Here is a 26,393-nt window from a genome sequence, read left to right as displayed (position 1 = left end):
AGAAAATTATCAAATGTGAGCGACTGTCTCACGACATGTCCTCAGTACACTACTGAAGATGGTGTTTCCATCTAAAACTTACCCAAAGAATTCTGTACTCTTTGATTTACATACTGTGTTCCTTTTAACTGTTCTTTGAGTTTGGGGAAGAAAAAAATCTGAGTGAAAAATTCAGGGCTGAAATTTCTCGTACAGCAGTCAAGGCTAACTTCAAAGAATGAACCACCACATTACTGTGATGGGATTAAATAAAATTCCTTGGTCCAACTTCCCTTGTGTTTTAGTCACTGTAGCAATTTTTAATTTTATTAAAACTTCTTCCTAATAAGTCCCTTTATCTTCCTGCATCCTTTGAGAAAGCTTATCAAGATAATCTTTTTGGAGTTTCTCAAAATAGTCACAACTTTCTTAGCCCACTTCTCAGACCTGAATTTAACTGCATCAGCACATCCAGTTGGAAGCCACTGTTTTGATTGAACATTTTCCTCTGGATTGTATTGGTAAGTTCAATACTTGTCTCCATTATGATGCGCTCCATAAAGTTGACATTATTAGGTTTGATACTACTTAAAAGACTAAGATTAGCTCTTTGAGCCAGTTGATTTTTATGTACAATACTTTTGGCACCTATCCAGCTGGTAGCTGGCTGACACCAAGATATTTGCTTACAATGGAAAATACAAAAGCACGTGAGATCCCCAGCAGTAGCTATTACATGAACTCTATGATCTTCTATCCGTTTCTGGAGTTTAGCCAGTTACTTCATTCACTATGGCTGGTGAAATCTTCCCTCGACTCATCTTTGAGGTTTTCTTAAAATGGTTGATCAATCTAAAAACTTGTTTATGTTGGGCAGCATTCCTGTAAATTTCAGGAAGACGGCCACTTGAGTTCTGTTAAAATTTACCAGGACACCAAAAAAAATCTTTTATTTTCTTAAGACATCCTAATGAGACTAAGTGGATTACTGAGAGAACTTGTCTGCAGTTATCCAGTGATCGCAGACATGTTTCAGCAGACTGTTTGGAAATAAACCCATGAATATATGAAGTGGAATCCTAGCAACAGTACTTTTTGACTTACCTTCAAATATTTGAATGTTCTAATAAACTTAAAGAAGTGAAACAAAAGATTTACTGGATGTCTGCAATGTGACTGTTGATGAGTTCTCACTTTTAGGATTTAGTGTTGGATGTTTTATTAAAAATAGTGTCATTGTTTTTAAAAAGCACAATATCTATAAACACCATTACCTCACACTTTAATTCCCTCCTGGTCTTTTAAGAAACCCAGGCCTAGGGTCATTAAATGTGTAGATCCACATACTGATCTGGATATAAGGTTCCATTAACACCTTTAAATTGTTTTATAAATGAGACTCACTCAATAAATGTTTAAAAACCCTTAAACAAGAGTTTTTGAAATAATCTAAACAATTACATAATTCATAATGACCCACCTTTACATGCAAATACAGACTGCTAACATGCATGATTTTAGTCAGGTGGCAGAGTTTATTTCCTAAGTTAAATTTTAACTCAGTTACTGAATTGTTGATTTCAACTCTCTTTAAAAACTACTACCAGAGCAGTTTTGAGGTATATTACTGTTAATTTAATATAGAAACGTATCAGTATATTCTGATGTGGTTTAAAATGCCTGTGTCATGCCTCTTATTAAATGGTGCTGTTGTAGTGTTTGGTTACAGTGTTGGCTACAGATGTATACGGGTGCTGTTTGAAATTATCATTTTGCATGTGCATTAACCGTTTTTCCAAACATAAATGACAATTTGGCTGGTTGGTCTCTTCTAAGTATGCCAAAATAATAAAGTACAGTCTATGCTATTTACCAAGCAAGCTGAGGTTTCAGGAATACAAATCTACCCTCCAAGATAGCTTGATAAAAAACCCAATCTAGTCATCCAACTCAATTACAAGCCAAACTATTGCAAAAAAGCATCTGGAAAGCCTGTCAGGAGGTGATTTTCTTGTAACTTTAAAATAGCTAAGCAATCTTTAAAATTCATTTATAAAAATAAATAAATTCATTTTGTGATGTTAGGTGCCAAACTGTAACTTAGTTACGAAAGGTGTATGATAAAGTTAAAAATGCAATTAGAATGTCCAAGCTCCAGCACAGTGTGGTTGGGGCAAACACATTGTGCTCCCACAACTCTTGTCATGACTAGCCATAACACGCCTGTCTTCTTGACAGGCTCTTAATCTTCCTTGTCTCAAAGCTCTCACAAAACTCTTATTCTTAAACTCCAATATAAAAATACTGTTAACCACGATGCAGCCAAGAGAGGGCATGAAAATGTGCTGTCCAAACAAAATGAACTGATAAATTTTCCTGGAGCAAACACAACAGCTTAAAGGAAACAGTGGCCTATTTAGGTGCTTAGACAACACATAGGTGTTTCTCTACAATGCTGGCATAAATCCCCCTGTTTTACTCTTTACCTCAGAGCAACAGTTTGATAGTGTTAGAAAATTATCCTAGGCTGTGTGCTGTGAGATAGCCTGGTCTTGCCTCTAAACATGTCTGGCATCGGGGTCACAACATACAACAAAAGTGAACACTGTCAAGTGGAGTGTCAATATGACTTACTGCATAGACTATGCTAACACTGATACCTAGTTAGACTGATTTCTTATGTAATCAGCTTTTTGCCTTAGTAAAAAAAAATTGAAGAAACGTGAAGAATTGAACTAAGGAAAGAAATTCTGGATTCCAAATCCACACACATACGCAAGCAGGTTTCAAAGTATTGTTTTCTCTCAGTGCAAGTAAGCAGCTAGGTCAGCCTGTCACATATCATCCATCAATATGGCATTCAGTCTGGGGACAATTTGATGCAGCAACAATCGGATCAGAAGCAAGTCCAACTAACCTATTTAAATCAAACTAGAGAGAGGAAGCTCACTGTTCTTATTCATGGGCACTGATACGGAGCACAAAGCAAAGGCAGAATGAGCTCAGATCTCCTTGATAGTCCTCTCTGACGGGCAATACTCTGCAGGACCTGGCGAGGACACGTGGAGGGACTGTGGTTTTCTTTTTAAGCGGGCCCTTTTGCTGGCCAACACCAGGCTACGCCGGCTTGAACTGATGATTTCCGAAATGAATTTCTTGCAGTCTACACACACCTCTGTAGTGCTCCAATCCTCCATCAGCTCTTTAGGAAAGTGTAGTTCTTCATCTGATTTGTCAACAGACTTTGATTTTGAGGAGAACCTGAAAGGGGGTGGGGTGTGGGGGGGAGAATCAGACCACCCAGTATCATCATTTACAGTTTCAATGCAATACTACTAAGAGCATATGCAGAAAAATGGTATCTGTTAACAAAACATATGGAATGGTTGAGATTTTTAAATGTTATAATTTCTTATATGCTCTATTATGAAATAATAGTTCAGAAAACTCATAACTCTTCTAGATTTTTTTTGGAAATAGGGTATATTTACTCTTTATTACTTTATATATACACACATGCACTCACAAGCAGATATACCTGAGATATTGTTGGTTCCGTTCCAGACATGGCAATAAAGTGAGTACCATTATAGTTTCATAGATATTTTAGTTTCCTGGTATATATAATTGTTGAATTTGCACTACACTGTCGTCTATTAAACATGCAATGGCAATATGAGAAAGTTTTAAATGTTCTGACAATTACCAAAATGTGACACAGAGACATGAAGTGAACACAATGTTTGAAAATGGTGCTCAGACTTTTTCGACTCAGGGTGTCACAAATCTGATTTGTTAAAACACACTGGCTGTAAAGCACAAAGAAAACATGGTACGCTTGTACATATGTGCGTATACGTGAGTTTTAGCAGCCGAATGGAAATTAAGTCAATGTTAATGTTCCATTGATGACTCAGAAGGGACAAAGTTCTCTCCCTCAGTGATCCAAGGACCCAGTGTCAGAATCAACCAACATTTTAAACTAAAACTCACTGTCACTAAGTCAATTCCAACTCTTAGCTCCCCACAGGGCAGAGTAGAATTGCTTGTTTGGCTTGCTGAAACTGTAAATCTTTATGGAAACAGACAGTCTCATCTTTATATCGTGGACCGGCTGGTGGGTTTGTACCACTGACCATATAAAGTTAGCAGCTGAGTGTATAGCCTACTATGCCATCAGGAATTATATAATATAAAAGGCAGATCAAACTACAGGAACATGAAGTAATTTTATGTGATCCTATGACATCTCCTGAAAATATCTTTTGACTAGGTTTCTTGTCATTCATTTATATCCAATATTCCTCCATTTACCAGTAATTCTCTGTATTTGGGTAGTTGACTATTTGTATTCCAGCCAGCCACAGCTAACTAGCTCAACATTTATTTACAAACTGATATATTGAATTACCTAAAAATTCACTATCTTAATTAAACCACACAAGAATGTGACTGGTAATAAGAAAATCATACAAGCCATCATTAAACAAAATTATCAAAATGTGAAGCTATTGTTTATCCTACACACTTTTGAAGGTGGTATTTTCTTTTCTTTTTTTTAACTTAGATTTATATTGTTTTTTTTTAGATCATTTTATTAGGGGCTCATACAACTTATCACAATCCATACATACATCAATTGTGCAAAGCACAGTTGTACATTCATTGCCCTCGTCATTCTCAAAACATTTGTTCTCCACTTAAGCCCCCGGCATCAGGTCCTCATTTTTTCCCCTCCCTTCCCCTTCCCCCCTCCCTTATGAGCCCTTGATAATTTATAATTATTATTTTGTCATATCTTACCCTGTCCGACGTCTCCCTTCACCCACTTTTCTGTTGTCCGTCCCCCAGGGAGAGGGTCACATAGAGATCCTTGTAATCGGTTCCCTCTTTCCAACCCATTCTTTCTCTACCCTCCCAGTATCGCCACTCACACCACTGGTCCTGAAGGGATCATCCGCCCTGGATTCCCTGTGTTTCTAGTTCCTATCTGTACCAGTGTACCTCCTCTGGTCTAGCCAGACTTGCAAGGTCGAATTCGGATCATGATATTGGGGGCAGGGAGGAAGCATTTAGGAATTAGAGGAAACTTGTATTTTTCATCGTTGCTACATCGCCCCCTGACTGGCTCATCTCCTCCCCGAGACCCCTCTGCAAGGGGATCTCCAGTGGCCTGCTAATGGGCTTTGGGTCTCCACTCCGCACTCCCCCCATCATTCACTATGGTAAGATTTTTTTGTTCTGATGATGCTTATACCTGATCCCTTGAAGGTGGTATTTTCATCCCTCTACCCTTTCACCCAAAGAATTATGTACCCTTCTATTTAAACCATGCCAAAATGGCTGTTTTTAGCATCTTCCAGGGATTCAGAGCATGTTCCTTTTAAATATTCGTTGAGTTTAGAAAACAAAGAGAAATCTGAAGGGGAAAGATGAGAGCTATAGGCTGCAGAGGGTAAAGTTTCCCAATAAAATTCTAATTGAAAAGAATAAAAACTTCCTCAGTGAAACTTTCCTGTCTCACCAGTGTAGTTTTAACATTCTTAAAACTTATTCTGAATAAGTTCTTAAACTTTCCCTCTATACTTCAAGAAAATAGAATAATATTAGCTCTTTGGAGTCCCTACCACTTGTCAGTGTGTTGTACTGTGATAGCGTTAATGTTGCTATGATGCTGGAAACGATGTCACCGGTATTTCAAATGCTGACAAGGTTACCTACAGTGAATAGGGTTCAGTGGAGCTTCTAGGCTGAGAATAGATGACAAAGAATAGGCTGGACACTTTTGAGGAATTAGCCTCAGAAAATCTTATAGACAAAATCAAAACATTGTCAGATACTGAAATTCATGAACAGAAGTTGTAGATAGTGCCAAGAGATGACGCTCTCAGGTTGCAAGGCACTCAAAAAATGACTTAAGACGAGCTGCCTTCTCAAACTAGAGTTATGGATAGATAATGATATGGATAGAGAGTTATGGCTGTGAAAATGAAGCTTTTGGGACTTTTATTGCAGATGCGGCACAAATCAAAAGGAGAAACAGCTACAAAAATCCACTCTTGGGGATTCTGGGGAAGATGGCGGAACAGGTGAGCCACATACTCAGAGAGCTCTTTCAAACGGGGCGGGTTTGGTGTCCAGGTAGCCGGGTAGGAGGAGTCTGGTAAGTGAAATATCCCCCTGGGACAGCACCCCACTCCCACCCCACACATTAGTCCTGAGCCGGGGCCTCAATGATCCAGGATCCGATTCTTGGGACATCTCGGGTCATCAGGCCGCCGCCACCGCGGCCACAACTAACTATAGCCCCATTCCACCCTCAGACCGGGACCCCGCGCCCAGTCGCTTGGCTGCCCTGCCGAGACACGTGCAGCAGTGGCGGGATCCTCTACAGCAGCTGCCCACTCGTGGGAACCCACTAGGAGAGGTTTCCCTTTCCTGCAGTTCCCCTCTCCTCATGAGGCAGCCATCTGCCCTTGGGCCCGGGTCCCTCCCTCCATTAACCTAGGGTCTGTGGACCTGACCTGCAATCCACCGGTGGCTGCCAGGGCGACCTCCACAGGGGATGATCCACCCCCACTGCTGCCTGGGACCACTTCACTAGCACCCGTCAGCTTAACTCCCACTCCACTCCCTTGCCTGGGAAACTGCGCTGTGCATTTCCTGCAGGCGCAAGCCTGCGGCCGGAGCCCATTCCGTTTCCATCCACTACACTGTGTTTCTGCTGGAGCCACTGTGGACCTTGTGCCCGCGGCCCGGAGCGCTGAACCTGCCCCTCCCAGTTCAGCGTGTGGAAACAGCCTAAGTTTCCATCAATAGACAAGTAGATTAGTAAACTCTGGCACATACACACAATGGAGTGCTTATGCAGCACTGAAAGCACGGACGATCACATGAAACACGTTGTTTCGTGGGAAGAGCTGGAAGGAATCATGTTAAGCGAGGTAAGCCAATCTCAAAAGGACAAGTATAACATGAGTCCCCTGAGGTAAGTACAATCAGCACGGCAGGAATAGAAGAATAAACACTTATCTTGCAATAAACGGGTGGAAGCATAGATAGTTGGGACCCAGGGAGGTACAGCAGAGTCTAACATAAAGAAGGGGGAGGGGGCCAGAGGAGGGAGAATCGGGGTGGGGAGAAACTGAGTTGATGACACTGGGGGATCAGGGCATTAATCCACACGGGAGAGTATTGGTTGTGTCCCCACAGAATTGGAATGTGCATGCAGACCCCACCATGACGCCACAAACCAGGAGAGCAACGTTAACACGTGGAGGAATCCACCAAAAGACTGGACCATATACCAGACTCCAACCAGAATCAGCCAGACCCCCACCATGGAAGGGAGTGCCACAGAAAATGAAAATACATCATGTGGTGAGGAAAAGGAACTGACCTACCATACCCAGAAGGAAGCTGAAGCAAATGCTGGGGGAGGAAGGGAGTGGAGCACACCAGGGCCCACCAAGCTCAGAGGACGATAGCCCCACTCGGAGCAGCCAGTACACAGAGGACCATATGGCCCGCCCCACTGCAAGATGCAACATCCTGCACTGACCCATGGCCCTACACGGGACAGCGCCATAGACAGTGTGGGATGTGAGACCGAGCTGACCCCACCACACTGAGGCAAAACACTAGGGGCGTGCAGTAGAGCCAGGCTGAGGGAGTATCAAGGATGGACTTTGGGGCCAGGGTGTGGCACCCCATCAGAAAACACTCCTAAAGGTCAACAAACAGACCTTGAACTATTAACAGGTCTGTCTGTCTTTCCTCCCTCCCTCATCTTTCTTTAGATTTTGTATGTGAGTGGCTTGTTTGTTTGTTAGTTTGTTGGTGTTGCTGCCGTTGTCGCCGTGTTCTTATGAGCCACTTTGTTTGGTGCTGTTGAGGCCATCCACAATTTCACGCGCATATTATATCTCTGCAGGTCTATCTAGGTAAGACAGGCTGGATAAACAATGTGGAGAAGAAAACAATGGAACCGATGGTCCTGAGGGGACGTGGGAGAAGGGAGGAGCTGTTGGCCACCCAGGTACAAGGGAACAATGAGTGGTTCAAAACCAGTGGCAGAGGGGATGGGAGGACTGGTAGGGAGTGACCAAGGGCAATGTAACCGAGAGGAATTATTGAAACCAGAATGAAGGCTGAACATGGTAGTGGGACAGGAGGAAAGCGTAAGGAAAATAGAGGAAAGGAGTAGGAAGCAAAAGGCATACATAGAGGCCTAAACACAGACATGTACATATGTAAATATATTTGTGATTATGGGGGGGAACAGATCTAGGTGCATATATTTATAGGTTTAGTAGTAGGGTAGCAGGTGGACATTGGGCCTACTCGCACGCATTCCCTTAATACAAGAGCACTTTGTCTTCAGCGGATCGTTCAGCTGAGCAAAGCGGGTGAATAAGCAAATGTGGTGAAGAAAGCTGATGGTGACCGGCTATCATAAAGTACAGCGTCTGGGGTCTTAAAGGCTTGAAGGTAATCAAGCGGCCATCAAGCTCAGAAGCAACAAAGCCCACATGGAAGAAGCACACCAGCCTATGCAACCACGAGGTGTCGAAGGGATCAGGTATAAGGCATCATCGGAACAAAAAATCTTACCATAGTGAATGATGGGAGGGAGTGCGGAGTGGAGACCCAAAGCCCATTAGTAGGCCACTGGCGATCCCCTTGCAGAGGGGCCTTGGGGAGGGTGAGATGTAGCAACGATGATAAATACAACTTTCCTCTAGTTCCTAAATGTTTCCTCCCCGCTCCCACTATCTACCTTGCAAGTCTGGCTTAAGTGGAGAGCAAATGTTCTGAGAATGATGAGGGCAGTGAATGTACAAATGCGCTTGACACAATTGATGTATGTATGGATTGTGATAAGAGTTGTATGAGCCCCTAATAAAATGATTTAAAAAAATCATAATTATCAAGTGTTCATGAGGAAGGGAGGGGGAAAATGAGGAGCTGATACCAAGGGCTCAAGTAGCAAGAAAATGTTTTGAGAATGTTGTACAAATGTGCTTGACACAATGGATGGATGGATTGTGATAAGAACTGTACAATCCCCCAAATAAAATGATTTAAAAGAAAACAAAAACCTGCTTTTATGAAAAAATTTACTGTGACCAGAGAGAACCTTCCCAGGTGACGCCACTGGACGCAGTAACAGAGCAAGTTGCTTGATGCTTGCCTAGCTGGAAAAATGCATGCAACCAAAGCTCTGCCCTGCCCTTGGTGCTAAAGGAAAAAGTTGAAGCTGTACTGAAAGCATTGGAATTGATGGAATATCAAATGAAAGGTTTCAATAAGCTGATGACATTTAGAAGATAGCTACTTGGCCAACTGACTAGAAGAGGTCCATATTTGTACCCATTCCAAAGAAAGGTGACCCAACAAATGTTTATATTACAGAACAATATCATTAACATTACATGCAAATAAAATTTTGCTGAAGATCATCCAAAAACGGCTGCAGTAGTTGCCAGACTTTTAGGATGGACTGACAGCAACCCTATACAGTTTCCAATCTTGCAAATCTTTATGGGAACAAACTGCCACATCTTTCGCCTATGGAGCAACTGGTGGGTTTGAACTGCCACCCTAGGGTTAGCAGCCCCATGCTTACCTGATAGCACCGTGAAATATGTTTCAAATAGCCATTCTGCCTCAGTTAAGTTGTGGAGATTATTTTGCAAGTCAAAGCCAACTAACCAATCGCTTCTTGGCCTTTTGGCTAATGTCAAGTGTAAAACCAACTAACCAGCCAACCAAAACTCTCACACAAATCCAAAACCTAACTCTTCACACTACAGTTGTCAAAAAGAATGGTGGTCTTTTGATCCTCAGGCCCTTGCTCACCTGGCAAGGCTCTGAAGTGGCCGATGGTGGCTAGTGGAGGGTTTTTCTGGCCTCATAAAGCTTTCCCCTCTTCGCAAGGCTGAAGGTCCCAAAGAAAATATAGGAAGAGTGGAGTATGGCTTGGATGGCAGACGCATCTATTATGAAAAAACACAACCGAGAATGAACAATACTGTTAAAGATGCAGAACCATTAAAATTAATATCAATTGTAAATGAGGCAGATATATCTTACCTTTCTGCAGCACTGTGAGCACACTGGCCTGCACACAAAATCAAAAGTATTATTTGGCATGATGCTATGAATGTGACTGGAGAGCTAAAACCACCATCCCTCACAGAGCTGTAAACTCTCTGAAACGTCTACAGAATGTGGCAGATGATGCGACTGTGGATGTTCAACAGAACAAGCAATTTACAAAACTTCCCTCTCACATTGTGTCCTATAGAAGGCTTGAATGACCTTTGTTTGGAATTTCCTTATGTCTGTACAGGGGTTACATTTTCCTGTACAAGTACAACATATTATTAATCTTGCTTATGTGAAAAAGTGACTCACAGGAAAACATTTCACAGGCTCACTATCAAATAATTGTGTGGTACCCTCCAAGCTAGCACAATATATAACATTTCCAATATTACTCCTGTGTAGAAACATGATGAAAACATTAAAGCAACTGGTATTTATTTCATAATTACTAAATCTCTATTTTCCTCAATTACAAAATGCTTTACCTCTTACAGAACTGGCAGGTGTAAGACCAGGTGAAGAAGGAAAATCTCCTGGTTCGGCAACAAAAGCAGAGCTAAGAAATACAAGTTTAAAAGGAGAGGGGAAGAAAAGGAGAATGAATAAAATCCAGAAACTATTTTTGTGTTTGGCTCTGTGATAATTATATTTTAGTTCTGTGTGTAATTATAATTCTGCTCTAAAAGGTAGTAGAAGCTTAGGTGCTAAAAACTGAGAGGCTGGAATTCAAGCCCACCCAGCAGCTCTGCTGGAGAACAGTCTAGTGCTCTGCTCCCATAAAGATGACAGCGTAGAAAACCCTATCAGGAAGCCGTACTATATCACCGGAGGCTGCTATGAGTTGATGGCACCTAATAACAGCAACACTGGACCCAGCTTTCTGTAGAGACTAACATTACCATCTACTCAGAAAGGTAGCAAAAGGTCACAGGTATCAGGTATCTCACTATTGTGGAAGCAATCTAAAGTCCGCTTCTGTTTCTCAGATATTTTCTTTACAAAAAAAATTTTTTTTAGCTGAAAATTAACCAAATGACTTTATTTTTCTGGGTCCTGCAAATTTTACAAATTCAACTGTGTGGTTTCTCATGTTAAGAAACTCAACCTCACTTTATAATTTTGAGTTTTCCTTCTCTGAAAGATTTCTAACGTACATAGGTTCTGGTTTTTCAAAGTGTGTGTACATGCATGCATGCATTTTATTAAGGGCTCGTACAACTCATCACAATCCATACATACATCCATTGTATCAAGCACATTTGTACATTTGTTGCCATCAACATTCTCAAAACATTTGCTTTCTACTTGAGTGAGCCCTTGGTACCAGTACAAATCTTTTAAAATAATAAGGAATAAGTGCAAACATGGCTTCAGGAAGGCATGCCATTATTTATTATGATTGCTTTTAAGCTTTCCATCAAGTTCAATTCCTACGGGAGGAACAAAAATACAAGACTTTGTCTACTCTAGCTAAAACATCTTGCCTCCCACAACTCCTAGAAAATTCTGTGCTAGCTCTGAGGAGTCATGCTGTTAGTGGACCATTGTTCTAAGTCTTTTAATCAATCAACTTTAAACAGCTCTACCTTCCCTTTTTTCAGGGCAGTGTAGACATCCTTGTACTGCTGGTACTTCTCTAGCTCAGCCTTCACCAGGACCTGGCGGATATGCATCACTTCTTCAACGGTCAGAGCAAGGCACTCCACTGGGTAGCAAAATTCCTCCTGAAAATCAAGATTTCCACATGACTAGAAACCCTCACCCCTCTTTTGGCACTAAAAACAAACATCTCCTTTTCGATCAGACACCTGGTTAGTAGCTTTAGAGAAGAATACAGATTTCCCAGTGAAAGCTGGACCCACGCTGGCTCACTCTGGAGTACCACATGATTTTCGAACTACTGGCAGCAGAGAGCCCAGAACTTCGGCAACTCTGTGCAACGAGTGCAGCCTCTCGAACTTTCCATTAAGGAAAGATCTGCATTTGTTCAGATACTTCCATTGCAGTAAGCTTATTCCATTAGCTAGAACTGTTTTCTCACATTGAAATTGTGAGGGGGAAGGGTTTAAACCAATTTAATGTTAGTTTTATCCTATGATTTATGTAAAGACATTACTTGATGTTGTGTTACACACTAGATGCTACTAGATAAATAGAAGATTTACAAGACTGATAGTTTGTGGTACCCAGAATAGCCAAAAGAAGGTGGTTAGTATTTGATACGGAGAAGCATTTTTTAGTGGTTAGTTACATCACATCTAGAAAAATGCTAACGGCCTACATGGAATTTGAGCATTAACTTATTCTATTTCAAATTCAAAAGGCAAACTATACAGGTTGGCCTGTACATTTACCCAGATTTTTGCTACTGTTTTTAAACAATTTCTCATTGCATAGTCAGCATTAAAGAAATGTCACTGTGTGCACGGAATTTAACACTGTTTATAAGTCTTATGCTAATAGTCTCCTTAAAAACAGTGAAGTAAGCTAAGATGTTGATGTAACTGATCCCGCTGAAAAAAGAGCCTTCCACGATCTGTGCCTTCCCTGGCACGTGTCTGATTGAGCAGATCTCAGAGAAAGACAGAACCAGCCCATGCATTCCGGACATGCCCTGCCTTGCCTTACAAGGGCTATTATGGTGTCAGAGACTGAAGCCCACAGCTCTCTTCACAAACACACAGTAATCTATGCCCACTCCTCAGCGCTGCTCAAGGTTTCCAGAGTTAGAATAGGTCAGATGAGAAAGCACAGGACTTTCCCAATGCAGCCAGATTTTGTGGCTCTAGAATTCAGTTCTGTCTTTCAATCTGAGAAAAGTAAAAACAGATCTATGTTGTAAATTGCACAAACATTAGCATTTACTAAAATAATAGTTTGAAGAACTGCTTCTTACTAAAATCAATGCAAAATGATCTCTGTTCAAGCTAACTCAATTTCCTAAAGTGATTTGAACAAATCCTATGTTTGAATTTTTAATTTGGAGGGTGGGGAGGGTGGGTTATTTAAAAGACCACTCCTTTCTTATTTGCTCTGAGGTGTCCCAAACCCTTAAAAAAACAAAACAAAACAAAATCCACGCATCACACTGTTTCCTTTTCCAGTGGAAATGATCTTCAAAGATAATCGGGTTAAATTGGTGTTCAATATCTACTCTACTCTGCTTCAACCTATGAAAAGAGGGCAATTGTTCAATGAGAACAAAGAAATTGCCCTTTGAAGTCATTAAAACTGTGTCTTGAAGAAGAGTTGTGGGCTACACATAGCCAAATGGAAGCATTTCTCATCTTTTAATATACCTCATTAGGCATTTTCCTCCTGAACTAATATTAGTCAGCTGTGTTGAATATGACTCTGGTGTATTTTCTAAGGGTAGACAATATGATAAATTGTTGAGTTCCAACAAAATAATGCATTAATTCAGCAAATGATCATGTAATCACTACTTGATCATGCATGCTAAGAAGATAGCAAATAACACCAACTTAATTTATATTTAAATTGGGATACTTGGCGCTGTGGTAAACATTTCAAGTGGACTGGTAATAATTTTTTTTTAATTTACAAGGGTATATTAGCATGCTTAATAAACCTGACAGCTTGTACTTTTCTCAGCTTCATTCTTAAGTAAAAAATGCTTAGCCAAGCATGTTCAATTTACTGTTTTAAAACATGTTTAAATTCAGTACTTTGTGAAATATTTAAGAAATTATATGCTATTTTTTTACTTTATTGTATATGGTTTTTTTTAAACAGACTACCTATTACTAAATTTTTTATTGGGTTAAATGCTAATGTTTTAATTCTGGAGCTTTTCCAAGGACAACAAGACTTTAATGCAACATGAAAGAATAATAATTTCTAGAATAGATTCAATTGACAAAGATATACAAATTCAGCCTCCCAAAACTAAATAAAACCTTTCTCTATCTTGCTGAAATGCTAATGCTCTAAAATGTACTGAACACTTGTGGTTGTAATCAGGTATGGGAAATCCACCCCAGTCATGAAGCCTGAAGCTTGTTTGGTGGCTAGCCTAAACCCTTTTTCCTCCTTGCTTCTTTCAAATTTAGGAGAGAGGAACAAAATCTAAAAAATAAAGATCACAGGTTCCCCCAGGAAGATATATGCCTGTACCCCGTTTTTTTATGCGCAGCATTAAAATATATTAAGTTTTTGGTCAGAAATCTGGTTATAGATGTCCATTCAAAACAGGTCAGTTAAGGAACATACATAAACTCGAGCATTACAAGTAAGTTCAGCCACTGAGCCAGAGATAAATGGGAATAGTCAAGTTTCATATACTGTTGATGATTAGTAATAACTTCATAAATAAGTAGCATATATTTAAAAATTAAGAACAGTAACAATTAAGTTTAATTACTTTTTCTCTTCTTTTTAGTTCAACCTTAAAACTCCAGTGAATCATCCCTTTGCCTAGCATGTGGACGGTGTATAATGTCCCTGTTCAGGAAAGTGTGACAGACGGTAAACAGCCATCCCTTCAAGTGGCCAAATGGCCAGATCTAATAGTAATAAGGAACAGATGTTTACCCTGTATTTTATGGCCAAAGAAAACAAAACAGTAAAATGAATTGGAGGAATTCTTTTGTATCTCTTTAACATTCAGAGTCTCATCTTTAAAGCAAGACAGAAAAAAAAGATTCTAGTTGGTGGCTCATTGTCTGGGGCACATTGAATAGAGAAGGCCCCAACCACACGGTCGGCAGTTCCAAACCGCAGGAGAGAGTTAAGGCTTCCTACTCCCATCAAAAGCTACAGTCTCAAAACCCAACAGGTTTTGCCAGTTCACTCTGTCCCATAGGGTCACAAGGAGTCAGAATAGTGAGCTTTGTTGCTTACAAATGAGGGGCCAAAGGGGTGTGATTTTTATTTCACTAGAGTTTTGAAATTATTGCTTTCTTTAAAAATGTGAAGCCCCAAGCCAAACACATCTGTTGATTCTGATTCTAATTACAGTAAAATTATCCTGGGTAAAATCTCAAAAACATTAACTATAAAATATAACCCCTGACAGTCCAAATACAGCTTTATGAAAGGCAATGGGGAAATGAAGATTTCCCCAAATCCAGGGCAGGCTCATCATGGTCTGGGGTACAGGAAATGGATAATGGGCAGGTGGAGTCTAGCATGCTCACTTCACTTGGCTGGAGCTGCTGGCTCCGGCATCTGGGGAGGAAGCAAATGTGTAACAAAAATTTGGGGAGTCCCTGAGGGAGGCACGAAGCCAGGACAATACATCCATCCTCTATAAGAAACAAACACAGGTCCCTCTCATCTGAATGCTGCATTTTGAGTTTGTTGTCCTTACAAAGTTATTTCCTCTCAACTAAGGCAGTGGTGTGATGTAAGCATGCTACAAAAGATTGGAATCAACAATCAGAAGCAAAGTACCCTTCTAAGCTGTTAATTCTCCTAGAGTGTTGTAGTTGAGGTATCATTGTCAAAAAGAAAGAGTAAAATAATACCCAGAACCAGCAGAAAGAGGCCAACCTTTGAGGATTTCCACCTGCTTGTAAAAGCTCTCTCACAGAGATAATACATAGCCCCTGCTACCCCAAACATGGCTGCTTCAAAAGGATGAGAGCTGAGCAGCGAAGCTGTTTGTATGGTAGAAAAAAGTGGTCGGAAAGGCGTCCTTGGCCATATACTGGTTATCCTAGGAACCTGAACAATAGATAAGGAAAAAAAGAAATGGCAGGGGGGGAAAAGCAAAGGCAAAAATGAAGCTGAACATGAATGACCTACAAATCGTCCTTGATCATGAAAGAAAACCATCATGGAGCAAAAGCACTACGGCACACATCAATGGAGACCCATGAGGGCGGTCATGCCCACGCCTAGAGGAGAATCAAGTCAATATTCCAACCAGACAGTCATTCCTGGAGAGGCCCGGAGTTTATGCTGAAAATGTAAACTTAGGAGTGGACGCTAGGCCCTCACTTGCTCCTGCTTATGGAAATGTTGCCTTTTACTTGCATGGGAAACCACCATTAGTCATTTACCAAAATGGTGAAAAACAACATTGTAAACATTTAAACATTTTAAACCTGCTAAGGAAAGAGAGGGAGATAGAACAAAAGTAAGGATTACTAATAAAAGCATTTCTGCCATTTTCGTCGAGGGCTTAAATACAAGGATTGCATGTTCTTAAATGAAGCTAAATGTTAAAATTTATTATATTTTACAAATAATACTTACCAAGTTAGAGTGAATTGTATGAGTTTACAGACTGCTCAAGACAAGTTACTAACAAGAAAAGTTCTCCCTTTGACCTGATATCTGCTTCAGCTGGTCCCAGAGGCACTTGGAAGAGGCCTTAATTTTGTGTGGATGCCATGCTCCCAGTCTGTGACCTAAACATTTTAGAGTGTCACCTGATGGGGACTCACTCATCCTTTTCACTTAGACCTCTGCTGGTGCTGCTCAGTGGGGTTATCTTTGTTTCCCTTCTACACAGCAAACAGCTTCCAGTTGAATCAAGCACAAAGTGAGAGTTCAGCTTCACTATGGTCACTAGATATGAACTGATGGCCTTTCTTGGCAAATCTTCTGACAACAGTTACCTGAAATTACTTGATGGTTTATATGGTAATTATTTTCATTAGTATTTTAACCTTATGTTAGTTTTAACCTTAATAGTGACATTATATAGTCACAAACACTAGGTGGACGACTGAATGACAGAATGACTTTTAGGAAGAGCTTGACAAAAAAAACATTCTCATTATTGGACTTAGGGGGAAAAAATCACAAAGGCATTCCCTATTCTTATTTTAAGTTGTGACAACAATATATAATTCACTAAAGCAGCAACTTATTTATATTAATGCTTTTAGATTTTAGTTTAAATCTGGTGAAGTTTCTGCACTTAAAAATATTATTAATAATTTTATTGGGGGCTTTTACAAATCTTAAAACAATCCATCATTCAACTGTATTAAGCACACTATACATATGTTGCCATCAGCATTTCCAAAACATTTTCCCTCTACTTAAGCTCTTGGTGTCAGTTCCTCTTTTTCCCCCCTCCCTCCCGCACCTCCCCACCCTTGTGAATCTTTGAACAATTATATATTATTATTGTCACGTCTTACACTCTTTGTTGTCTCCCTTCACCCACATTTCTGTTATTCTTCCCCCTGGGGAATGGGCTATACATTCAACCTTGTGATGGGTTCCCCTTTCTGCACCCCCCCCCCCCCCCCCCCCCCCCCGTCCCCCATGAAAACGCTACTCCCACTACTGTTCCTGGGGGTTTATCTGTTCTGAATTCCATGGAGTTATGCTTTCTTATTGTTAAATCTTGAGGCAAGGATATATGAGAAGGTTTCAATAAGTCTGTGGAAAATAGAATTAAAAGATAATTTTCCACAAACGTTTTGATGCCCCCTAGTATTTCACCAAATGGTCATTTTCCGGTGATTATTTAAGGCTTAGAGGATTCCTAATTGTATTTTCTGGGAACAGGGATGATCAACGAAATTTAACATTGTATGCTCTGTGTGGATTTAGTATCTTTATAATAACTATACTATTTCCCTCTAGTTGCTCTTCTTTTCTCCTAGCATAAGGGAGGGACATTGTTGTTCATTAAAACCCTGATGATTCATAAAAGTCTAAAATACATCGACTAAGCACATGCCACTGTTTTTATCCTATATACCGGAAACAAAAGCATGAGCTATTAAATGGTGTGTGTATTGATTGATTTAAGCTTTGCATCTGACTTTCAAATACTCCCGAAACCAAGTGTGGCTACAGAAGAATCTCTGCAGACCTCTTTTGGTTGGTGTATCCATTGATGTGCTTCCTGCTAGGGGTCTAGTGCACTACACACGCAGTACTAGTGTACTACGGCCCACTGCCCTGAAAAACAGGAACCCTCTAACCAAGTAACAGCACGGACAAATCCCTAGAAAAGGCACCCTGTCTGATAAAGTGAGGGTCCGTGGAAAAGAAAGAAGACCCTTAGCGACAAGCAGGCGCGGCAATGTTTCATTCTGCTGCACACGGCTGCTATGAGTCAGAACTGACTCGATGGCACCGAACAACAACAAAACCACAACAAAGAAACACGGGTAGAGGGTCAACAAAATAGTGTGTGATCACAATGCAATGGACTGATACATCAGTTGTAATAATGGCTTCAAACAGCAATGACTGTGTGGCTGGTCTAGAACTGGACCATGTTTTGTTCTATTGCACATAAGGTAGTTATGAGTTGGAGCCAGTAAAATGAAAGTTAACGACAACAAAACAAACCTAGATGTCTCCTGGAAGACAACAAATAGTTAACCACATATCAGCTCTGGTTCCCAACAGCACAAAGCATATGTAAAAACAATATACAATGGCAATTGATGGATCAAAACTCTCCCTCCTCATTTTGTTTTAAAAAAAGAGTCTACTTTAATTAAACCATACTAAGAGTTTGCTTTGAAAAAATTAAGATTTAATATTTTTAAATAGGTCCTTCAAAGAAAGCAGCATTTTAAAAAATAATTATAATTCATGGTTTCAACCTGGTAAGTCTTCTGAAGGAAGAAAAAGTACTCAAAATGAACAAAGGATAATCAAACATCATTTAGTTACTACTAAGGTGTGCTTTCTTTGGTTATTAATAAATGGGGTTATTTAAAATTCATTTGAACCTTTAAAAGTATTTTTTTTTAAAATATACATTTTTTCCCCTTATTTTCTCAAGAAAGCTAATGACTCTAGGCTTTCCTACTGATCCTTAAGATACTAAATCTTTGGATTACTTACCAGAGATCTGGAACTCTGCTTGGATGGTGGCAGGAACTGCCTAACATTAGTAGGTGTTTCCTTTTCAATGGAGTGACGTCTCTGGGGTGGCTGCCGTCTCTCTGGCTGGGGTGTTGAGGATATGGGCAAGAATTTTGGAGGCTCTAAAGATTTAACCAAATGAACTCTTACAAAACCTTAAATGTTGAATGTACTAACTCATTATTTGTGACAAACATGGCATTAAAAATGAAGTATTTATTTCACTGGAGGGGCATACTAAGCTGTAGATCTTGGGGAGACTTTGAAGAGTGACATAAGATATTCAATGTTTAATACTCATGAAAATTCACACAAAAAAACAAAGTATAATATTAGCTCAGATTTCTACATGGTAATGTCCTCTTATTACTCTCCATAGAATTTTACAAGGAAAGAGTAGAAAGGCATTTAAAAAAAACAACATATAAAAATATGTATTCTGCATGGCCACAAAACAAAAGAAAGCAAAGCAAAACTAAATAAAACACTCTCAAATCATTCTGAAATTCCTAAGTTTACCCTCTTTTTAAATTTTTAAAAAATTTAAAAACATCTACCAGACATTTATCAAGGCTTATTTGTCTTTAGATTTAAATTTATTTTAAATAATAAAAATATCAGCTATGATATTAATATTGTACCATTATTCTCTCTTGTTTGGCCTTATTTTGGGATAAGGCTTAACAGGAGAATGTTTTAGGGTCTGAGTGGTTCTAAATTCACAATTTGAAAATATTAGGACAAGCAAAATAAAATCATGCTATCAGGGTTGTATTTGATATTTCCTCCTATGAGATCTGCTTGATGTTGTGGGTAGAGGGAAGTGCAACTCAACAGAAAGTTAAATATGATTCATATATTTGTACTGTACAACCAAAAGGAATCACTCAAAGAACTCAATGAATATAATTCCAGGCAAGAAAAGACATACAAGTGGCCTTTTTGCTTTTATTTGGGACCCTGTAGTATTTAATCGACATGGCCATATACCTACTACAGAAAATCAAGCACCTTCTATTATTTATGATTGAATTTATTTAAGTAAATCACATTATTTAAATAGTTTTAATCCTTAAAACATCTGTTTGTGGGAAATCAAGTATTAAAACACTATTAAAAACATTTGGAAACTGCTTAACCTTAGATACCTATGTCTATAATCTATTTGTGAAAGTGTGTGTAGGGGAGGGAATGATTTATGGAATTATTTAGGGATTTTGGCTTAAATTCAGATAAGATGATAATCTAAATGTACAGGTAAATAAATAAAACAACTGATTTGTTTCCTACAATTAAAAAATATTATCTGTAAACACAAATGTTATTAGATGTGCTGCAAGTGAAGAACTTCAGACCCAGTTACCAGCTTAGCCATACAGTATCATGCAACATCCAGAAAATAACTATCTTTTAGTACCTGACTAGTGAAATTCCAGGGTTAGTTGTTTCTATCCCAAATTTACCATAGGGCACTCTGGGATTTCTGGCTAGGTCCAGTGTATGTGGGAACAGTTGTGAGTCTGCTATTTGTACCACAAATACTTACTCTTCTTTGTGGACACCGTCTCTAGTAAGGGGTCTTCGAAGAAGGAGGGGGAAACACTGCTGCTGCTAGGTGACTTATGGAGAGCTTCTTCCTGGGAACAGGATGGGCAGAGGAGATGTAGAGTTTTCTTACACAGTGCTCTCATGCTAATTAAGAATATTTAAATTAATAAATACTTATTTTTAAATGAAGCACTAAGTTACCATGTCAAAGGTTCAAGGGAATATGAGACAACCTATAAGGAATCTATAATTGACAAGTTTGAATTGCGTTATGGTTTGGGCCCTCATGAGGCCAGTGACATTAAGCGAGTTTCTTACCATCGTTTCTTAATTTGTAAAAGGGGGTACATAATAATGGCAACTTTTCTACATGACCATTAGAAGGATTAAATGGAACAACAGTTCAAAATGCTAAATATAATATCTGGAACTCAATAAATGAGAGATAATATTATTAGAAGACTATTTAGCACATTTATAAAAATAAAAAAAATTCAGCCTCATTAGGGTGAATGCTTTTTAGGTCATGAAAATAAACATTTCATGAAATTCCATATAAATAAGAAATGTGTTCACTGAGTCAAATGATATTTTAACACATTTTGTCAATGAAAAGAAACTTTCTTAATTTGTTTTAAGACTAAACCAAGATGAAGTAGAATATTTATTCATGAAATGTCACTTCCTGAGTGACAGGAAATACAATAAACTAGACGGCAAGAAAATTGTACTCCATTTGGTACAGATGGTGCTAATTATTTTTGTGTATAGAAGCAACAAAAATTATGTAAATATATTAATACATGACTACGAGATACATAGTGACAATTCTCTTTGACCTATTGAGCTCAGGTGTCTTTAAGAACTGTCCGTTCACTAATGACCTGTCTCACCTAAAACTTACTGCTTAAATCACTAACTTCAAACAAGACCCCAGTCAATGAGTAGGCCATTTCTGTGTACTCCCCATCCCTTGTACAAGAGGGTCCTTCCCTGCCCTTGCTCTAACCGACCCAGGCAAACCTCTTGCCTCTCTGGAATCTGGGGGTCCTGTGTGGATAGCAGACCATGTATCCTTGATGTAAACACCCTCACTACCCAAGCAATACCTTGGCCCCAACCCCCAGCACCTTTTTTCTTTCTCCTCTCTCTGTACCTCTGTCAGCCTCGTGGTCCTGTGGGGCATCCTAGGTAGACAGAGGCACACCTTCAGATCCAGGCACACTCACCCAATCAGGTTTTTTGTTTTTTTTAAACAAACAATCCAGATTTATTTTCTTTTCCCATGAGAGCAAAGAACTGCCCATGCTCACTGATAAAAAACTGAACTTTGCATTCATACTAAAGCCATGCCCAGGTATATTTTTCTTTCTCATCTCTGCACATTTACATTTTTTACCTCTTCATATTCTTCCTGTCTTTTTCTTCTTCTTTTGTATTCTCTTCCTTCTCTTTCATTTAATTTTACTTCTTCTAAATAAGTACATATACACATAGATACACATTTGTGTGTATATATTTAGAGGAAGTACAGGAAGAGGAGATATATATCTCCTACTATATATCTCCTGATTATATGCTTACACTCTTCTCCTGTGACATCCACTACCACTTTCTGCGTGCTCCTTTCCTTTGTGAAATGTTTCCACCATAGGTAGTAATTCTTATGAACCCTCCTATAATACATTTTTCTAATATTTGTACAAACCTCTTGAGTCTATTCAAGTGGCTCCTTATTATTGCTTTTATTATATTCTCTCTTTTTTACTCCCCATATTCCTCTCTCCTTTTTTCTCCATTTCCTCATTGTAGGTTTTCTGGCTCCTATTAACCTTCCTTTGTGCCATTAGACAAAGACAACAATCCCTACATGAACCAGAAGCACACACACTACTAATAACAGCACCAAAATGCTGTGGAAATAGCAGTCAAATTAAATACACCAAAAACACAAAACCTGAAAATTGTCTAAACCCAATGGAATACTCGGGGGAAGGGGAGAGACCTTGAAATTACCAGAAATAAAATTCAGAAGACTAGTGTTAAGGTATCTTCAAGAGATGTAGGGAATATTCATGAGAACTGCAATACTAGAAACCTTACACCAACAGGAATCCCAGAAGATAAACAATAAGGTAACAGAATTAGGCAACATGGGAAAAGCACTGTGTGATAGAATGGAAGAAAAGAAAAAAAGCGAATCAGTGACAGGAAATACAATAGCTCTGACTACCACTGACAAGAGAAATAATCAAGAAAAAGCAAAGAAATCTGAATAAATCCTGAGAATGAGGTGGAACACTATCAGAAGAAACAATCTATGTCTCATTGGGAACACAAAGCATGACCTGCCCTCTCCAAAAAAATCTACAGATAAAATAGTACAAGTAGTCAGGGAAACAATTTATCCAACATCATAAAGGAGAGAAAATAACAATCCCAAAAGCTGAGAGAACTCGCCACTGATTTCCTCAGAGCAAAACTATGTGACATATTATAGTTAAACTTTCCAACAGCAAGGAAAAAGAGAATACTGAGTGCACCCAAGGAAAAGAGAACACAACAGAGTGACAGAAAGAATTCTGAAAGAAAAACAAAAAACCCTGCCAACTAAGAATCGTATGTCCCTCCTGAAGATACATGCAAAATTCCTAAGAAAATTCTGGCCAATAGAATCCAACAACATATCACAAACATAATTCAACATGTTCAAGAGGGATTCATACCAGTGATGCAAGGATGGTTCAATGTTAGAAATACAAGCAATGTAATTCACCACATAAACAAGAACCACACGATCATATCAATAGATGCCACGATCATATCAATAGATGCAGAAAAGGTATTTGACAATACCCTAAAACCCATTTCTGGTAAAAACACTCAACAAAATAGAAGAGTAATGCCACAACATAATAAAGAACATATACAAAAACCAATGGTCAACATCACACTCAACTGAAAAAACAAAAGTAAACTAAAAAGAAATCCCAAAATTTTAAAACATTTCCCTGGAGAACAGCAAGCAGATGAGGATCTCCCTTATCACCATTCTTATTCAATATCATGCTGGAAATCTTATCCAGGACTATAGACAACAGAAAGAAATCAAAGGAGAACAATTTTTATACCCAGAAAACACCAGACGCCAAAAAGAGGTTGTTGGGTACAATTGAGGGAATAGGTCAAATAGCAGGATATAAGATTAACATAAAAAAGTCAATTGGATTCCTTTATACCACAGAAGAAAGCTCTGAAAAAGATATCAAGGAAAAACCATTTACAATAACGACACAAAAGATGAAATACACAGGCATAAACCTAACCAGAGAAACAAAAGGTCTGTACAAAGAAAACTACAGAACACTATTACAAGAAACCAAAAGAGACCTGTACAAATGGAAGACTATCCCATGTTCATGGATAGGAAGACTTAATATTGTGGAAATGTCACTACTATCCAAGTAAACTAAAAATACAATGCAATTCATCCAAATCCCAACTTTATTCTTTAAAGACATGGAAAAAATAATTACCAAGTTCATATGGAAAAAGGGGCATAGAATACGCAAAAAAATATAAGTAAAAAAAAAGGAGACTTTTCACTAGCCAACTTCAAAAGTTATTATACATCTAGAGGATTTAAAACAATCTGGTATTGACACAATGACACATACATACACTAATGGAATAAAATAGAAACCCCCAAATAAATGCATTCACCCAAAGGCAACTGATTTTCAACAAAGGCTATAAGGATCACTGATGAGAACATCTGGACAAAGGTTAGTGCCCTGTTGTACAACATACATATATTACCAAATATAATAAAGAAGTCACAAACAGTAACAAACAAAATAGATGACTGGGACCTACTTAAAGAACCAGAAAAAAAGATACTTAGGCACATAAAAAAGTTTCTTTAAGGAAGAGAGAGAGAGAGAGAGAGCGAGCCCAAGGACTGGAAAGAAATCTTTAGCAATGTCACAATGAGGACAGCACCAAATACTGTTATAGAAATCTTCAACACTTCAATAAGAAGAAAAATACAATTAATATATGGGTAAAGGACATGACCAGACCATTTACAAACAAGACACTCAAATGGCTAACAAACATCTGATCACTAGGCAAGTGAGAGATTCAAATCAAAACAAGGACACATTATCATCTTAAATCCACAGAGACCCCAATTCAAGGAAAAGCAAGGAAACCAAAAACGGTGCAGAGAGCTGGGGACACTGATAGTGGGCGTTTAAACATATATGACTATTGTGGAAAGCAATACGGAGCTACCAAAAACAAATGGGAATATGGCAAAAATAAACCCGTATATACTCGAGTATAAGCCGACCTGGATATCAGCCGAGGCACCTACTTTTAACACAAAAACTGCATTAAAAATGTGCTAAGCAGCTCCTTTGCTCCCCGGCCTGTCCCCTCCTGCCCAGCCATGCTCTCGTCCTTGCCCGGCCAGCCCCTGCTCCCAGCCGCAGCTTCAGCGCCTCGGCCCAGAACCAAGCTACAGCCGCCATGCGGGCGCTTCCGCAGGAGGCGGGCAGCCCCTCTCACTTCTCCTGGACAACGGCCCCTGGGTGAGCCGTCTGACCCTCCACGACATCGCGCGGACCGCTGGAGTAGACGGCGACCTGAGCCACATCGGGACCAGAGCCCATGTGAAAGGGTGCATCGGACCCGAGCAGAGTCCAAGGTTGCCACGTCGCGGTCATCCCAGCGGCCGTCCCAAGAAAGCCAGGCAGGGCACGGAACGACCTGTTCAACACCAACGCCACGCGATCGTGGCCACCCTGGCGGCCGCCTGTGCCCAGCATCGCCCGGAAGCCATGATCTGCCTCATGGCCAATCCGGTCAGCGCGACCACCGCCATCACCACGGAGGTGTTCAAGAAGCACGGAGTGGACAACCCCAAGAAGACCTGGGTGACCACCCTGGACGTCGTCAGGGCCAAGGCTTTGTGGCGGAGCTGAAGGGTTTGGACCTGGCTCGAGTCAACATCCTGTCATTGGTGGCCATGCAGGGGAGAGCATCTCCCCCTGATCTCCCAGCGTACGGCCGAGGTGGACGTCCCCTGGACCAGCTGACGGCCCTCACGGGACGCATCCAGGAGGCCGGCACTGAGGAGGACCAGGCAAAAGTGGGGGCAGGCTCTGCCACCTTGTCCATGGACTAGGCGGGCACCCGCTTCGTCTTGCCCATCGTGGACGCGTGGAAGGCAAGGAGGGCGTCATCGAACGCTCCTTTGTGAAGTCCCAGGAGACGGACTGCACCTACTTCTCCACTCCATTGGTGCTGGGGAGAAACGGGCTGGAGAAGAACCTGGGCATCAGCAAGGTGTCCTAGTTCAAGGAGAAGATGATCGCCGATGCCATCCCAGGGCTGAAAGTCTCCATCAACAAGGGGGAGGAGTTTGTGAAGAACATGAAGTAAGACACCTGCCAGAGGCCGCCGGTTACTTAACTTATTCGGGCTCCTTGTCGTGTAAAGTCATTTCAGAGATCTTCCTTGCTTTTCTAACTTGCCCTGATGATGTTTGTTGTATGAGCGTTACCATCCCTTCCAAATCGGAGCATCAATAAAAGCCATCTTTGACTAAAGAAAAAAGTGCTGAAATACTCGGCTTATACATGAGTATATACGGTAGATAAATAAATAAGGGTTTCTGTGGGGTAGGGTAGGGGCCAAAGGGGATAAAGGGGAGCTGATATCAAGAAGTTCAAGAAGTGAAGGTAAACAAGCGGTCATCTAACTGGGTAGCAACAACACCAACATGGAAGAAGCACATCAGCCTGTGTGATGATACTAGGCGCCGAAGGGATCAGTTATCAGGCATCAAAAAACAAAAAATCATATCATTGTTTGCTTACTTCCCTGACAATCGCTGAAGGCAAATGGGTGCATAAGCAAATGTGGCGAAGAAAGCTGAT

The 26,393-nt window shown here is 40.0% G+C and overlaps 1 protein-coding gene and 1 pseudogene across 1 annotated transcript in view; one reads left to right on the top strand and one right to left on the bottom strand.

The window, feature by feature from the left end:
- Nucleotides 1–2,759: 2,759 nt before the first annotated feature.
- Nucleotides 2,760–26,393, bottom strand: part of SPIRE1 (spire type actin nucleation factor 1) — a 173,840-nt gene continuing 150,206 nt past the window's right edge. The window contains exons 10-16 of the mRNA XM_045289059.1: nt 20,447–20,537; nt 18,880–19,022; nt 11,676–11,813; nt 10,575–10,645; nt 10,075–10,102; nt 9,841–9,977; nt 2,760–3,240 (exon numbers count right to left, since the gene is read on the bottom strand). Of these exons, the coding sequence (XP_045144994.1) occupies nt 2,982–3,240; nt 9,841–9,977; nt 10,075–10,102; nt 10,575–10,645; nt 11,676–11,813; nt 18,880–19,022; nt 20,447–20,537 (867 nt within the window). The 3' untranslated portion in view covers nt 2,760–2,981. The remainder of the gene's footprint in view (nt 3,241–9,840; nt 9,978–10,074; nt 10,103–10,574; nt 10,646–11,675; nt 11,814–18,879; nt 19,023–20,446; nt 20,538–26,393) is intronic.
- Nucleotides 24,438–25,896, top strand: LOC105979638 (annotated as a pseudogene).

Source organism: Echinops telfairi, unplaced genomic scaffold, assembly GCF_000313985.2.
Source record: "Echinops telfairi isolate 266 unplaced genomic scaffold, ASM31398v2 ScPeMD7_24;HRSCAF=84, whole genome shotgun sequence".
NCBI classification, from domain to species: domain Eukaryota; kingdom Metazoa; phylum Chordata; class Mammalia; order Afrosoricida; family Tenrecidae; genus Echinops; species Echinops telfairi.
This window is presented reverse-complemented; position numbering and strand designations above follow the sequence as displayed.